Source organism: Trifolium pratense, linkage group LG5 (genome assembly GCF_020283565.1).
Source record: "Trifolium pratense cultivar HEN17-A07 linkage group LG5, ARS_RC_1.1, whole genome shotgun sequence".
NCBI lineage: Eukaryota > Viridiplantae > Streptophyta > Magnoliopsida > Fabales > Fabaceae > Trifolium > Trifolium pratense.
Genome location: NC_060063.1, coordinates 49,832,426 through 49,849,511, shown reverse-complemented (window position 1 = coordinate 49,849,511; position 17,086 = coordinate 49,832,426). Strand labels below are relative to the sequence as shown.

General features: G+C 32.1%; 2 protein-coding genes across 2 annotated transcripts; both read left to right on the top strand.

Moving 5' to 3' along the window:
* The first annotated feature begins 2,450 nt into the window (after window positions 1–2,450).
* On the top strand, window positions 2,451–6,157 carry LOC123885272 (26S proteasome non-ATPase regulatory subunit 6 homolog). The gene is made up of 8 exons (XM_045934549.1): window positions 2,451–2,695; window positions 2,775–2,889; window positions 4,475–4,565; window positions 4,645–4,790; window positions 4,885–5,104; window positions 5,199–5,307; window positions 5,479–5,647; window positions 5,745–6,157. Exons 1-8 carry the CDS (start codon window positions 2,557–2,559, stop codon window positions 5,917–5,919), a joined length of 1,164 nt encoding a protein of 387 aa, XP_045790505.1. The 5' UTR covers window positions 2,451–2,556; the 3' UTR covers window positions 5,920–6,157.
* Window positions 6,158–7,668: 1,511 nt separating this feature from the next.
* Window positions 7,669–16,074, top strand: LOC123885605 (uncharacterized protein slr0889-like). Its single transcript, XM_045934891.1, has 12 exons — window positions 7,669–8,018; window positions 8,096–8,224; window positions 8,338–8,532; window positions 9,804–9,851; window positions 9,928–10,056; window positions 11,174–11,298; window positions 11,855–11,965; window positions 13,036–13,144; window positions 13,350–13,468; window positions 14,380–14,533; window positions 14,847–14,991; window positions 15,780–16,074. Exons 1-12 carry the CDS (start codon window positions 7,893–7,895, stop codon window positions 15,842–15,844), a joined length of 1,455 nt encoding a protein of 484 aa, XP_045790847.1. The 5' UTR covers window positions 7,669–7,892; the 3' UTR covers window positions 15,845–16,074.
* Window positions 16,075–17,086: the final 1,012 nt, after the last annotated feature.

The window sequence follows — 17,086 nt, the reverse complement described above, 5'->3', positions numbered from 1 at the left end:
AATTCTTTATCTTGTGTTAAGCCTCTTTCTCTCCATTCCCCATCGCCGTTTTGTGTTTGGAGACAAAAGATGCGTAAAATTTCATCATTCTTCTTTCTCTGCTTCTCTGTTTCATTTTAATGACGCTTGAATTTATATTTGATGTTTAGAATTAAGTACTTAAGTCTTTGTTTGTTTTCAGGGCCGGCTCCGAGATTTTGGAGGTCCAGGGCAATAATAAAAATGGACCCCTAATAAAAAATGCAATTTTATTTTTATAAAAAGAACATCATTTATTTAAATTGTAAATAATGTTAACAACATAAAAAATAGTTATTTATATGTCATATTCCGCAACATTGAAATTGAAATGATAAATAAAAGATTAAGAGATAATTAATAAATAAAATTATCATTTACACAACAAATAAAATAAATAACAAAATTGATAGTGTTTTGATGATCAAAAAAAAATTGATAGTGTTTTTTCATAAAAATTACAATTTAATTTTATAAATTAATTCTTTATTTTCAAAGAAATAACAAAATTTGGTTTTTTTTATATAGTAAAGTTATTTAGGAGTTATAAAATGATTTTATTTATAGAAAAAATCATCATTTAGTAAAAAGAAATAATTTTTGAATTAGTTTGATTTATAATTTTTATGGTGTGGTATTGATTGTCATTTGTTGAAACTTGATCTATTTATAAATAAAACAAACAAAAAAATGCCAACCAAAAAACTGCCACAGTTGGGAATTGAACCCACTCCAAGCGGATTCGAAAAATACAAGAATGTCGCGCACTAACCAACTGAGTCACCGTCAATTCATGTTAATCAATTAATCTTAACATGATGGGCCAAAAAAAATTGTGGCCCTAGTTTTTAGGAGGCCCTGGGCTCGGGCCCTGCTTGCCCTGGCCTAAAATCGGGCCTGTTTGTTTCGTTCTTTCCTTGAATTTTATGTTTTGTTTAAGACTTGTCTTTTATTGGTATTTTGGATTTTGGAATACTACTACTGTGTGTAGTAAGTATTTGGATTTGGATGATTGATATTTTAATTACGTAAGGGACTTATGCTAGTATATGTATTTTGATGATTAATTGATAGTTTGATATTTATTATGTAATTTTTATTTTTATTGTCCCCGTCGCGTCACTTAAATAGCGCCCGCGATTCTCCGCATTACTGCGTCGCCGTCCCGTCAATTTTCGGCTTTGACAACATAAATATTTTTCAATTTTATTTTAATTTATCTTACATTATAACCGAATGTTTATTTTAATATAATTTTTTTTTGGTTTACAGTGAGCTGAGAATCGAACCTAGGACATATTACATACTACTCAAATCTCTCACCACTAAACCAAACCTAGTGGCTTAAATTAAAATATATTTTAATATTTTGTTTAATCACATTTTATTTTTATTTAAGAATCATTTTATATTTTCACATCTTTCTTTCCTTTCACTTTCACTCAAACCAAACAACCTAAAAATCATCTCACTTTCTACCCACTTTCTCTCAACTTTCTTTCCTTTAACATTCTTTCCTTTCACTTTCTTTCCTTTCACTTTCCTTTATCATCCAAACAGACCCTGAAGTGATAGCAGAAGTTTTAGCTACGCGGAAATGTTTGAGATTTGCAAAACATATGACTTTCTCGAATCTTATAGAGAAATCAGATGCTTCAAATGTAGTTATGGTGCTAAACCGTCATCAATAATATTTCTCGTATGTTGGTTATATTACTGAAGATCGTAGTAATTTTAACGTTTATTTTTGTAGTTTAAATTTTGTTCATGCCAATATTTTCGTAGTATTTTGAATGTAACGAACTAAGTTTGATTGTGTAAAAAAAAAAAGAGGTACAATGTGTCAAAAAAAAGAAGAAAAAGAAAGACAACCAAATTAGGTATATACAAATTAAATAAAAAAAACTAAATATATCGTATTTTTTTGACTCATAAAACTACTAAACAAAAAATATTGATATTTTTTTATGGGGAAAAAATATTGATATTTGATTCCGTAAAAAAATAAAATTTAATATATTGTTGTTACCATAATTAAAATAAAATTTAAATAGATAAAAAAATATTGATATTTGATTCAGTAAAAAAAAGATTTTTTTTTGACTAAAATAAAATACTCATTCATTCAAATTGATAGATACATCAGATACAAGCACAAATTCAATGTCGTTAAAAACTTAAAGGATAAATCTGCGAACAAACTCACAGCATCCAATTTAATAGCATAAAACGACATGTTTAAGCCTATAAATAATGTGACAAAATAAAAGTAATCGTAATACCCATGTCATCAACGAAGTAAAAAAAAAAAAGATTGTATTGTTGTTACTCTAATTAAAATAAAATTTAAATAGATAAAAAAAAATTGATATTTGTCCGTAAAAAAAAAAATATATATTGTTATTTAAATAGGTCCGATATATATAGTTTTCGTCAAAAAAATATATACTTGTCTTGTGCAACAGTTAAGTGTTAACAGTGATTAAAAGAAAGAGAGTTAATTAGATTTGCATTTTTCTGCATCGTGTGTGTGTGTCAATGGCATCAGAAGGAGAAGAATCTCAGCTGTTACAACTCATTCTCGCCGACAAACTCTTCCTCCTCAAACAATCCGATGTTCAAGACATCGACAAAGTTCGATTTAGAGAAGATGTCGTCAATGTCGTTAAGGAACATGGTATATTTACTCTTTCTCATTCTCGATTTCTTCTCTTTCTGTAAACCCTAATTTTCTAATTTCTTTTTGTTTTCTTCAGATATGCTTCCTTTATACGAAACCCTAGTTGCTGATGGAATTTTGGATTTGGATCCTGTCCTTCGGGACTCTATGCGTGCTAAAATCGACGATGAAGTTAACAAGCTTAATGAAAAGTGAGTTTCTCTTCCTTCATCTGTTAACCTAGATTTTTTTTCGGAGATTTTTAGTGTTGGGTGCAGAAGAATTTGGGATTTTGAATTGCAGTAGGTTAAAGAGATTTTTTTTTTATACAATAATAATAGGGTTACCATCTAAGTATAATATTAATAGCATTGTTTAGTTTTTCAATTAACTATATCATATGAGATTTGCTTATTTTAATTGTACTAATGTATTTGGTAAGTATACTCTTGCTGGTTGTTGATCTTCCATTATTAATTTTTATGATGATTGATGTTTGTTATCACTTATTACCGAAGTTTTGAACTGCTTTGGTTACTTTAGCTTGGTGCTCAAAGCTTAATTGAGCTGAGCATATGTGGGTTTTTGTTTTTGTTTTTGGGGCAAAAGTTTCAATATTTGATTTATTTACATTATATATGTAGAGGAATTTTAAATAAAAGTATCTCTTCTACTAGAATGTGTTTTTTTGTATATTGCGACTTGCCCTAGCCTTGCTTATTCTGGGGTACTTTATTATTATTGTTGTTGCTGTTATTCTATTAAGTTCATTCAATATAGTTAGTGTTGCCAATGGTTTATGTGCCACTAATAAGAGCAATCCCTAAAACATTCCCATTGAATTGTGGATGCCATGGAAACCACCATAGCTAAGGGAAGAAACAATTTTTGTTTATAAATATTAAACTTATGCATATGCCTATAAATAATGAATTAAGTATTATCTTATATATAGTGAAAAGTCACTATACATCTAAATAGAACAAAGCTTGGAGTTGGATGAAGATTATAGACAATTTAATATCAAGAAAGAAAAGGGTCAGTAAAGACACATATTAATGGTTCACTTCCAAATATGTAGTGTCATGTAAATTGTATTTTTCTCAATCATTTACTGTGATGATAAAGCTGAATGAACAATTTTTCCCTGTAAAATCACCAACCTTTGTGCCGGCAGAGATAAAATTTACCAAAATCTTTCATTTTCATTCTGGGAGAGCAGACACAGTAGCACCATAAGCACTGTCCACCGCACTTGAGGAGGATGCACTGGTTCTACCAGACCGAAGTTGTCTTTTAATATAATGAACCTTCTTTGTTGTTTTGCTATTTGGCTGTGACTGTGAGAGCCACATCTACAAAAGAGATTTTATCTACTTGTTTCTACGAAAGCGGTTTTATCTACTTGTTGCTAGAACCTAGAATTAGAATTCTCGATGGATGAAATTTGGCCTGCCTCTGGGGTTATGATATGTTTGTTGCTACTTGCTAGAACCCACATGCTTTCTAGGACTTGTTACTCTCTTTTTTCAAGATAAAAAAATAATTATATATTTTAGTGAAATGATGGAAATTTAAACTCTACAAATCAAAAACCTAGAATATTAGTAGAACAGAAAATGCAAAGGCTGAGCCAGATGGGTCATTGTAATTGAACCTGTTCAAATTGCAATTCTTCGAGATATAAACTATTATTTGAAAAGTGACTAATTTAATTATCCTAGCACTTATGATAGTTTATGTGAATGTCCCATTTTAGGATTGCTTATGATAGTTCATGTGAATGTCTCATTTTAGGATTGCTGACGCCGAGGAAAACTTAGGCGAGAGTGAAGTCCGTGAGGCTCACTTGGCAAAATCCTTGTTTTTCATCCGGATTGGGGACAAGGTATGTACTGTTATTATAATTTATTGCTCATATCTTTTATGCTGCTGGAATCAAGTCAACAATCTACCCTATGTATCAGGAGAAAGCCTTGGAACAACTCAAGGTAACAGAAACCAAGACTGTTGCAGTGGGGCAGAAGATGGACCTGGTGTTCTATACATTGCAACTTGGTTTCTTTGACATGGATTTTGATCTCATTTCCAAAAGCATTGACAAAGCTAAAAGGTAATTATTTGAATCTCATATATCTATAGTTATATCCTTTGCTATATCTTTGTTTTAAGAATTGGTTTTCTAACTGTTTGCACCATTATGACAGCTTGTTTGAAGAAGGTGGTGATTGGGAGAGGAAGAACCGTCTGAAAGTGTATGAAGGCCTCTATTGCATGTCCACTAGAAATTTCGAGAAGGCTGCCTCATTGTTTTTGGATTCTATTTCAACCTTCACAACCTATGAACTTTTTCCGTATGACACCTTTATATTTTACACCGTTTTGACAAGCATCATAACATTGGATAGAGTTTCCTTAAAGCAAAAGGTACATTTATTTTTCATGCTGCCTAAACTCCATTTATCCTTTTCTTTTAACTATTGTTTATTGGCATGTCTTAACTTAAGCTAATTTGCATCAGGTAGTGGATGCTCCTGAGATCTTGACAGTGATCGGCAAAATCCCACATCTTTCAGAGTTTTTGAACTCCTTATACGATTGTCAATACAAGTCTTTCTTCTCAGCTTTTGGTGAGTAGACACCGTTTGAAACTCATTAATTTTCTTTGATTTCACATGAGACACCCTGTGACAAGTTAATCTTTTGTGGTTATAATTTGAAAACAAGTAGTAACAAAAAATTCATTTCACTCTTTTTCGTCATATGTTCATAGTTTTGTTTCATTTTGAAATTAATTTCAGCTGGCTTGACGGAGCAAATTAAGTTGGATCGCTATCTGCATTCACACTTCCGGTACTACATGAGAGAGATTAGAACTGTTATCTATTCTCAGTTTTTGGAATCTTACAAGAGTGTGACCATCGAAGCCATGGCAAAAGCATTTGGAGTGTCGGTGGATTTCATTGATGTGTAAGTGATTGCATCATATTCAATATTTCGTTTTAGTATTTCTTTTCAGTTTTAGAATGTTGTGGAAGGCAAACTTATTATATTTATTTGTTTTCAGGGAGCTATCACGCTTTATTGCAGCTGGAAAACTTCATTGTAAGATCGATAAAGTTGCAGGCGTTCTTGAAACAAACCGCCCTGATGCCAAAAATGCTCTATACCAAGCAACTATTAAGCAAGGGGATTTCTTATTGAACAGGATCCAAAAATTGTCGCGTGTGATTGATCTTTAGACATTTTATATTTAAAGTTGTGTATTGAAAGGCAAAGATAATGACAATGTCAAGATGTCGTGCATTTTATTAGGTGGGGGTACGAGGCATACCATTTTGGTATTTCATTTGATTTACAAATTAATGAACACCAAAGCTGACTGAATCATCTCAATCAATTTACAGTTATTTTTTGAACAGTTCAATTTTTTTTTTTTTTTGTGATGAATTTTAGTGTTTGAAGGCATACTTATTAGATTTGATGGTATGGTTCAGTTTCTTTCTTTTGTTTTATCATTGTGAATGTGATTTGCCCAAATAGTGTTACAATATTTCCATACAACTCTGGTCCCCTGATTTATCTAGGGTCGCATTTACAGTCGCCTACCTGTTCCAATCAGGCTCAAAGGTCTAGCATGGCTGTGCTTGAATAGTACTATCAATCTCGACTTTACTTTGCACATACGTATTGATCACAAGGGTTTCATCCTATTTTTATGCGGGACAAAATTGCACCATTGTAGCCTGCCATCTGTGTTGTTATATGACCTGAGTGTCTTCTAATAGGAATTTCCGTCCTCCCTTGACTTGCAACACGAAGGAGAATTTAGTTAGTTTATTTGAACTGTATCTTGTTTTGTTTCTTTGATTGCTCCCAAAAGTACAAGTTCTTTGCGAACAAAATTACCTTATAAAACGTATTCTATGATATATGCATAAATGATCTGCCATATTACCTAGGGTGGCCTGGGAGTTAAAACTACACAAAATGTGAGTAGGAATCTTCTCCATTTCTCAAAGAAATTGAAGGTTCTCTTTGGAGAGAGACAAATACAAAAGTGAACATATGCCTAACAGAGTAGAGATCTTCTCCATTTCTCAAAAGAAATGGACACTACAATTACTAAAATTTAATTGGTATTTCTAATTCTGTATGTTGTATTCAATGTATTTAAGGACGGAAAATACTTACATGGTTACTAATATTTATTTAGATCCATTATTTGGTCATGTTTACATAAAAAACCATTTAATTATTTCAAAATATATTGTTTAATTATTTTATCTTATACTGTTTATCAAATATGTGTGAGTGATCAAATAAGATGATTAAATGTTAGTGACCATGCAAATGTTCCTTTTTAAGGACTTACCTCCCCTCTGTTTTGCAAGGATTGAATACCTTTGTATTCATTTCATTAATACCAGTCTTTGTTTATAACAAAAATACTAGTATTAATCTAAGAATCGTAATAAAATGGATGGATAACTTAAAAGGAGTTTTATAAACTAAATAAAATAAAATAAAATAATAAAAACTCAAAAATACAATTGTTACTGTACATATAGGCTCTGTTCGATAAAAAATAGCGAATATTTGATAAGTTAGCTTATAGCGGATGAACTTATAGCGACTAGCTTATAAGCTAGCTTTTAGCTTATAGCGAATAAATTAGCTGATTGAATTTGTAGTGTTTGGTAAAATTAGCGGTTGAACTAGCTTATACGTATAAAATGACATAAGAAACACATGTTTAATTAATATTTAATTTTTTAAAGTAAGATGTTAGAGGTAAAATTGAAAAAAAAATATGATAAGCTATAAACTCATAAGCTAATTGAAATAACCTTTGAAAAAAAACTACAAACTAGTAAAATAAGTTATAAACTCATTTTAAAAAACTAAACAGAACTTTTAACTTATAAGCTAAAAGTTAGCTTATTTGGTTTCCCAAACAAAGCCATAAAGTAAAAAAGAGGTGGTGAGAAGGAAAAGAAACAAGTTATCCAATATCCAAAAAGAAGGAAGTTTGGGAGGTGAGGTGAGCAAAGAGATCCAATACGCTACGCCGCACCGCATATGAGAATCACAACGTGGCTTGTGAACCACACTTCTCGAGTAGTATCATATTCATATATGAAAGACCACTAGCCAATAGCCATTGTAGTTTGTTTGTAGTATAGTGTAGCTATACATAGCTAGTTCAGTAGTGATGTTGCCTCCTCCTATCGCCGTCGATCTTAACGACATTAAACAAAAACTCTCCGTTCACTTTCGCCCTTTTCAACGTTCCTTTCAGTTCTGGGTTCGTGCCATCGATATTTACACCGGATACAAGGTCTCTCTCTCAAAATCAATCAACTAAACTATGCATGTTTTCAATTTGCTTCATTCATTTGTTCATTCGTATTGCAGGTTTTTCAATTGCGAGTCAATTTCGTGAAAGATGTGCAAAAGCAAGAAGCAATGTGGGAAAGACAGCACGAACTTGCTGCTGATAAGATTTTCTCTATGTGCTCTGACCTTGGTGGTTTCTTCCTCAAGGTTGTTTACTTACTTTGTTTTTTCGATTCGATTTTACTTTTTCATTCAATTGATTTTCCATGCAATTCGGTTATTGAATGAATCTTTTGTTATGGCTTGCATTTTACAATCAGATTGCGCAAATTATAGGGAAACCAGATTTGGCGCCGACTGCTTGGGTGAAAAGGCTTGTTACGTTATGTGATCAGGCTCCGGCCACTTCTTATCATACTGTTAAACTTGTGTTAGAGAATGAGCTTGGACTGTGTATTGATGATGTGTTTGATAGGTTTGATGTTGAGCCTCTTGGTTCTGCTTCAATTGCTCAGGTTTGTTTCTTCATACCTCAAGAATTTCTGTTTACTGTATACATCTTGCAGTGATATGATATGTTATGACATTAGTTGTGGATAACAATTTGAGGTCTCATCTGTTATAATATTTTTTTGGTGATACTTCTTAGGCCAACTTAACACCAAAGCTATTGTGTAGCAGAGATGCTTATTGTATTTAGGCTAAGAGGAGAAATTGATTGAGGTTACTGTGGGGGAAAAGGGGACACATTTGGGAAGGGGGGATATGTAGTGCTCATATGTCTGTGATGTGCAATAATTTTAAGTGTGATTTTCTGGTACAGTGTCCGAAGATAATCTGGGTCTGTTTGTTTGAGATTTAAAAAAAATGATTTTTTTTGAAAAAAAATCATTTTCAAGAAAATTTTCTTGAAGAAAATCTTAAGCTATTTTCCGTTTGTTTACAATCATAAAAATCTATTTTTTTAAGATGGTGAGGGATGATGAGTGATAAAAAAATGGATTTTGATAAAAGCTATTGAAAATAGATTCTCATTTTGATGAAAAAAATGATTTTTTTACTAAAATCATTTTTGAAAAAATCTGAAACAAACACAAGTAAGATAAAAAAATGGATTTTTTTTTTGGAAAAAATAGATTTTTTTGGTGAAAAATCTGAAACAAACAGGCCCTCTATTTATTCTGTTATGGTTATGGATTTTCTAGATTGGCAGATTGTTTGTGATGGGTGATATTTGATCGGCTGAGTAACTACCGTGTTTACCAGGCACTTATAGTGAAATTCAAGTAGATCGATCAACCTTAGCGCTGGTTGGGTGGTAATAACTAATAACTGAGGTATATTTGAATGGGTGGATTGGTGAAATTGGGGGTTAGTAGTGGGTTGCTTGCTTAAGGCAATCAGAGAATAGTGCAGGGCTACGGGACAGCTCATTACTGTATGATCTTTCATGCAGTGGCTAATGCACACGCAACAGTTTTTAGATTGTCCGTCCAGAAACTCATATTTAAGTAGTATAGTTACTCTTGAATTTAAACTTAGATTAGTAAGCATCTATTGTGCTGAGCTGTCCTGTCATCTCTGTGCATTTAGCAGTGTAATTCTGTTTTCTTAATAGAAGTAGTATTGTAAAAAGTTGTGTTGTTTCTTGGGATTCATATTCATGTTTACACAACATATAAATTCTCACGAGGGTGATTATTTTGTAAAAATTTATTTGGTAACAGTCAAATTCTTTTTAAGATTTGGTAGTACGAAACTCACATATGTCTTGTCCTTGTAACAGGTTCATAGAGCAAGACTGAAAGGTGACAAAGATGATGTTGTTGTCAAGGTAAATGAACTAGACAAACCTTATGAATGGATGACATAGTCAACTTCTGACTCTCGTTTTCTTTGCATGCAAATAGGTTCAGCATCCTGGAGTTCAGGATCTGATGATGACAGATATTCGTAACTTGCAAGCTTTTGCTTTATACATGCAAAAAACAGATATCAAATTTGATCTATATTCAGTGACAAAGGAAATGGAAACACAGGTGTGCATTATTTCATTGCAATATTTCTTATACATGTCATAGATCAGGAATATTTCCTTCCTCCCTGTTTTGTGGGTTTGTTGACTGATAGCATCTTATTTGTTTCTTGTGCTATCAAATTCAATTTGTTTCTCAGTGCTTTCTAACTCAGTGACTTACATTAAACCCTTTTTGTCCAGAGAGACAGGATGCGTTACACTGATACACTCCCTTAATTCCACTCACTGAAAGAAAAAAAAAAGAGAAAAATTAAACTGTATTGTATTATTCGAGTATGGTGATGAAAGAATGGATGATACTCCAATAAAAAGGAACCACCCCTAGCCTAAAGTTTATAAACAGAGGAACCCCTCTGTTATAACAAAAAGTAACAAAGTTCATCACCCTTACCCTAAGTCCCTAACAGAATTCCCCCTATAGTCCTTCCCACCATTCCTGCATACATGTATAAATGGCCTGTCACTTCCACCCATCTCCCATGTATTCTTTCTCGTCCCCTTTGGCCACGTCGCTCGCATACATTGCACATTAACTTTGCCAAACATATGTATAGGCCCTATAGTTACCAGGACAGTTAACACTTAGTCTTTTTGTAGGTTTGATTGTCTAGAGGATTAAATCATTCTGAAAGATATCTTGGAGCTTTTTGTGACTGAATCTCAACAAAATAAATCTCAACCAATTTTTTATTAATGAGGTGATTGTAGTGCCTGTGTGAATGTTCGTTTAACTATTGACTGTCTAACTTGAACCTCAACCTGGCCTAATTTTATGAAAATATTGCTTGTGTGTGTGTGTGTTACATCATGTTGCTAATGAGGTTTTTGGAGGAAAAAACAATTTAGGAAAAAACAAATCAGGGCAAGTTTCTCTTTAATTAACATGTAAATCATGTTTAAACTACTAGACATCTGTATATGACAGCAGTTTGATTCTTGAGTGAGAAAACAAAACTGACCTAAAACCCTTTGCTACGCTGTAGTTCATTGTCTTAAAATTATGTGGAAATCATTGAGCTTCTTTTCTATGATTATAGCTTCATGGTCATGTTAATATTGTGGTTCTTCGAGCAATCTACCATGACTAGTTCTGAACTTCTACATGATAATTATTGTAGATTGGGTATGAATTTGACTTCATGAGGGAGGCCACTGCAATGGAAAGGATTAGAAAGTTCTTGTATAAAATAAACAAAAGGACTCCTGTTTTGGTGCCAAGAGTAATGCGAAATATGGTTACTAGGTATTCATCCCAGCATCTTACATAATCTTGATAAGATAATATTAATAACGTACTAGATTGCTTAACTTTATTATGTTCAGAAAGGAATGCCGACAATTTATTTATTGGATTTGGAATAAGCTTTTGTCTCCAAATTCATATGTTAAATGAAAAAAGTTGGTGTTAGCATTACTAATTTCTTATCACATGCATTTGATTTCTTTGCTAATTTTCTAACTAGTTTTGCAATTAGATATGCATTATAAGTTTGTGCACACAGTTGTTATCAGGAATAGGATTTCCAATTATATCTTTGAGTTTGATATGCTAAATGCTATATTTTATGAAAAGGCCTTTATTTTGATAAAAACAAGGTTGAATTGAAAACAATGAAAAAAATAAATTCCATGCAGAAAAAGTCTTTTTATATGTTACACATTAAATCTTGGTCAAATGGCCAATAAATGTATAATATTTTTATGTATTCCTTTGGTCAAGTCTTTATTCTGCATTGGTTCACATGTATTTCATTTGTAATGAATTGTTTTAGTAACAATGTGCTTCTTTGATTGTACAGAAGGGTCCTAGTTATGGAATATATTGACGGGGTTCCAATAATGAACCTTGGTGATGAAATAGCAAAGAGAGGCATAAATCCTCATGGTAAGGTTGCAGTTGCCGCAAAGCAGTAAGCTCCTGACCTATCCTGAAAGTAATTCTGTACACCCTACTTTTGTTTTGGTTAATAACATATACATGTCCTGAACTCTGACTTTTGACATTTGCTTGTAGTCTTCTGGTCTATTTTGAATCATTAAAGTAAACTTATTCATTTGTTATTTTCTTCATGGCCTTCTTTCATGTAGTTTAACTTCTATTTCCTTTCTTCCTAATTCCAGTCAGTCTCTTGCTCTCCTGCCCATCTCTTTTACCCATTTTTTCTTGACATTGTCGTTAACTTATTTTAATTTCGTTGCACAATTAGTCACCTTTATCTCCCCCCCGCATCAACAAAGTTAGCTATGTCATGGAAAGTTGTTTGGTACTAGTACAGCACACTCTGCCTCCTAAACATGGAAGTAACCCCATTTTCTTAAACTTACTAAACTTTAGCTTGAGGGAGACCATTAGAATGAATATTAGAAAGTATCTTTATATTATGTTAGAGTATCTTAGTTTATCTCGTAGGATCACTTTGTAATCTTAGGTTATCTCCTAGGATTAAATTTTATTACTTAGGTAGTATCATGATTTGTTTCCTGATTTCTCTATTTACTTAGGATTAGAACTCTATCTCTCTATAAATATTATAGTGGTTTGTCTTTAGCCTATTGTATCAAGCTACTACCAAGTTAGCATCAATTTATTGCCAATAATATGCAAAGCTCCAATTATTTCTCTCATCCTCTTATCTAAAACCCACGACTCCCAACATGATCGATACATTTAAGCCATAAATTTGGTGTAAACTACAAATAACAAACGTGTTGTGCTTCTGTCGATGATCCTCTAATCAACAAGTTGTATGACTAAACAAATGTGATGTATCTTTGCGCTCATTCATCTTTAATAAATTTGATTGCTTACCTAAATAACTAATGGGGAATGTCATAGATTCCCGTAATATAAAGTGGATGGTTGAGTATAATAACAATAACACCGGCTTTTTCTGAAAGATTCATTACATTAATTATTTTTTCATACTTATGTATGTAGTTTCAGGTGTATTACTCTGTTAACTTTCTTATGAACGTGCAGGAAAATTCTTCAAAGCTTGACTCTAGCATATGGTCAAATGATTTTGAAAAGTGGGTTCTTCCATGCAGATCCTCATCCAGGAAATATTTTGATTTGTAAAGGATCAGAGGCAAGTCATCACTTATATTTTCTTTTCATTTCCTTCAGTGTTATTTCATCTCTATGGAGGAGTATCCTATTGTTATTGAATCCGTGTTTGAATCAAGAGGAATCACATATGGAAATGACTTAGGGGTAGAATATTGATGACTAATATAATTTTTAACTTTTAACTACCCTAATATTATTATTATTATTATTATTCCTCGAGTCAGGTTGCCTTGCTGGACTATGGACAGGTGAAAGATCTCCCAGAGGAATTGAGGCTTGGTTATGCTAATCTCGTTCTTGCGATTGCTGATGGTGACCCAGTAAGAGCTTCAGAGAGCTATAGGTACTGAAATTTTCTTAGTCTTGTGCTCTTATCTATTAAAGGCTTCTTCTCTTATATTTGTAGAAAATAATAACCGAAATAGATAGCTTAGCTACTGTCAAAGTTACAAACTGCACTAGCTGTTTTGCTGGGAATAAATAATGAAAGTGAAGAGGAAATAGTTGATGTAGAATATGATTGATGTACAAAGTAAGAAGACAGAGAAATATAGATATATTGATAGAGGAGACAAGATAAAGGGAATATTGGAAAGTATGAAAATATTAGTTACTTAATCCTTCACAAGTAACACCAAATTTGATGGCCTTCTCAATTTATCTTCACTAAAATTGAAGGCACAAATCCTATATTTAATATTAGGCTTAATTGCATATTCAATTTGGTCCCTTAAGTTTAAAAAGTTTCAAGTTAGTCCCTTGTTATTGATATCAACATAAGTTCGTCCTTTTTGTTAAATTTTGAGTTAATTTTTTCTAACTTTTCGTTAAATTTTTAGTTACTTTCTTCTAAAACTTTCACATAGTACCCTTCTAAGTTGTCCGCGTACGCAAATCTATTAGCCACATAGACGATTTAAACAAAAATTTGCCGAAAAGGACCAAATTGAAATTTTTTAAACGTAAGGGACCAAATTGAAACCTAAAATAAACATAAGGGACCAAATATGCAATTAAGCCTTAATATTAATATGAAATCCTTATTGAACTGTACAGTAAACATAAGTCACAAAATCTTATGCCGGTAGTTTATATGCCTTTGTAAATGACCTTGTGAAATCTAAATTTGTCTTATTTTATCATTACCATCACTATATATAGATATTAATATTTCACCAGAATGGATCACTGCTAAATCAACTTGGATTATGTGAAATATGGACATCATTGAAGGAAAGTTGACTTCTTTTGCAGGGAGCTTGGTATAGATACGTTGAGCAATTGTGAAAATGAGCAACAAGAAATGTTTAAACTGGCACAGACAATGTTTGATACAAAATTACCTCCCGGTGTGAAAATGCTGCAACCTTTTTCAGAGGATTCTTCAATTAAAAAAATTGCTGTTCAGGTACATTCTAGAGTACAGATTTCATATTCCACGTTTGTTCCCAGGGATTATGCATCCTTGATGTGCCATAGACATCTGGGAAGTTTTAGCTAGGCATAAAAAGTTAACCCCATAAAACTAAGGATAAGGGGTGGTGAGGAAATTATTTTTTTTTTTTTTTTTTTTTTTAAGGATTTGTAAATTTCATTGAATAATGCATACATATAAACGGTATTTATGGTCGCAGAACAAGCAGGAAATAACTCGTTAATATTTTATGCTGCTACCTTTTATCACTAAATATTTATATTCTTCTTGTGCCTGGTTATGGTAGGCTTTCCCAGAAGAACTGTTTTCTATACTTCGGACAGTGCACCTACTGAGGGGACTTAGCGTTGGACTTGGACTCAATTATTCTTGTGCAGAACAGTGGAGACCCATTGCTGAAGAAGCTTTGTCTCAAGCTGGCAGATTTAAAGGTACCGCTGTAACTCTTGCTTAAAATGGAAATTTGAAATAGATGACGATAAAACTTGGGACTAATTTAATTTTTAAGGCTTTATATATACATATTTTTCAGTTTTAATCCCTATAAAAAATTGTTAAGGTTTATGTTCATATTCATATAACATAGGAAAAACTGCTTTTGGTTCTCATTGTTTTGTTTTAAATTTTTTAATTCATGTAATATTATCCATGTTGGAATTAGTCAATTTAGTATGTGAACCATATTGATTTCAGTCCTTAAAATATATAGGGACTGAGTATTACATGAACAAAGTGTAAAAAAAAACATTAACAGTTATATATTTAAACTAAAATCCGAACATAGACCAAGACCCCGTTTGAATTAGCTTATTTTTGAGCTTCTGCAAACAGCTTATACAATTTTTTATGTATTATTATAAGTTTGTCAAAGTAGTTTATGATAAAATTATTTATAAAAATACAATTTTCACTAGTGTGAACTTATAAAATAGCATAAAACTTAATTTATATTGCATAAGCTGTTTGCATAAGCTCAAAAATAAGCTAACCCAAACGGGGCCCAAAAGGTATATATTACAGAACTTGAAAAGTTATTTAAACCAATATTTGTATAATATCTATTGGCATTTCAAAATGGAATGCCACACATGTTTTCTATTTCTTATTATGCATATCTTATTCGTATAATATCTAATGTATCTAGTTCTTATTTTGATATCTTTCCCTTTTACTAAATCAGCTATATATCGAATTCTGAGCTCGATTGTTGTTTTCACAGGTAAAAATGTTAAGCATGGAGGTATAATACGTGGTATAGTAAAATCATTATTTTGGAGAAACTAAATAGGTAGGTATGGATCAATATGCATTCGATTCATTTGTTTGATTAATTGGGATATTCTTTGTGTGGCATTGAAGAAATGTAAATTCATCTACCATATGGAATGTAAGTTTGACATTGATGAACGCGGTGATTTTGTCGAATTAACCGCTCATCCAAACATACACTAAGTAATCCTTTTTGTGTAATCCTTGATTCATTGACATTGATGGAACACCGTGATTTGGTCAAATTCACCAAGTAATCGTTCTCTAACGACTTGTTTGTGTAATTCTTGATTCTTTGACCAAAATCACTCAATACTGAACGCGCATCTCTGCCATAAGCAGCTAATTTCACTTTAAAAGAATACTACCTACTCTTAACCTTTAAAAGAAATTCAAATTACATTTTCCTTTCATTTTATTTTAAAATCGACATTTTCTGCTTCTAAAAACAAAATATGCATTTTATTTTAATAGAGTGAAGTTGTAAAATCCACATTTATCTTCTCAAGTCCTAAAATTAATAATAGTCAAATTAGTCTCTATAAATTGAAAGTTGTATAGAAAATAAGTTCTAGAAGTATTTTTCTTAAATCATCGAGGATTTGCAATGAAATTTGTATAATTTATAATTGCGGAAATTTGAACTTAAAACTCAAGTCACGGCGGAGTGTGTGAAATATTCAACCATATGTGTCAACCGGAATTGGTAAGACACATTAATATAATACAAAATAGATTAATTGCTATGGAAAATTTATTTAGGCCCTAAAAACCATTCCAAAATCATAATCTCAAGTTTTTGACTTCCTAGTTTGGTGTTATGAGAACTTCTTACAACACCCAAAATGTTGGATGTACTATTGATGTTGGATGTTTTCCTTTTTGATTGTTAAAATCCTTTGTGCAAGAGGTAGAAGCAACAAATTAAACAATCTGATCTTTTTCCTTTTTAAAAGATTCATCCTCTTGGGTAATTATAGCAATCTTTTCATCAATAGTCCATTCAGCATTTTGTGTGTTTTAAGAAGTCCCATCAAACTGGGAAGACAAAGACTCAAGGACTCTCCAGAATCAAAGTGCTTTCATCGATCTCAAACTTTAGATCCTTTAGCTTATTTTAGTAGGTCATCAGCTTCATGATATGCTATCACACACTGCAAACACCATCAACCTTAGTCTAGTCAAAAAGTGACATATACTCACATTTCTTGGCTTTGTCAAAACGAGTGAACTTCTCACCAACAGACATCATGATCT

Coding starts and splice junctions, on each gene's coding strand:
- LOC123885272 (XM_045934549.1), top strand. CDS start 2,557: ATGGCATCAGAAGGAGAAGAATCTCAGCTGTTACAACTCATTCTCGCC. Junction 2,696..2,774: donor CAATGTCGTTAAGGAACATG/GTATATTTACTC, acceptor TGTTTTCTTCAG/ATATGCTTCCTTTATACGAA. Junction 5,648..5,744: donor TCGGTGGATTTCATTGATGT/GTAAGTGATTGC, acceptor ATTTGTTTTCAG/GGAGCTATCACGCTTTATTG.
- LOC123885605 (XM_045934891.1), top strand. CDS start 7,893: ATGTTGCCTCCTCCTATCGCCGTCGATCTTAACGACATTAAACAAAAA. Junction 8,019..8,095: donor ATATTTACACCGGATACAAG/GTCTCTCTCTCA, acceptor TTCGTATTGCAG/GTTTTTCAATTGCGAGTCAA. Junction 8,225..8,337: donor TTGGTGGTTTCTTCCTCAAG/GTTGTTTACTTA, acceptor TTTTACAATCAG/ATTGCGCAAATTATAGGGAA.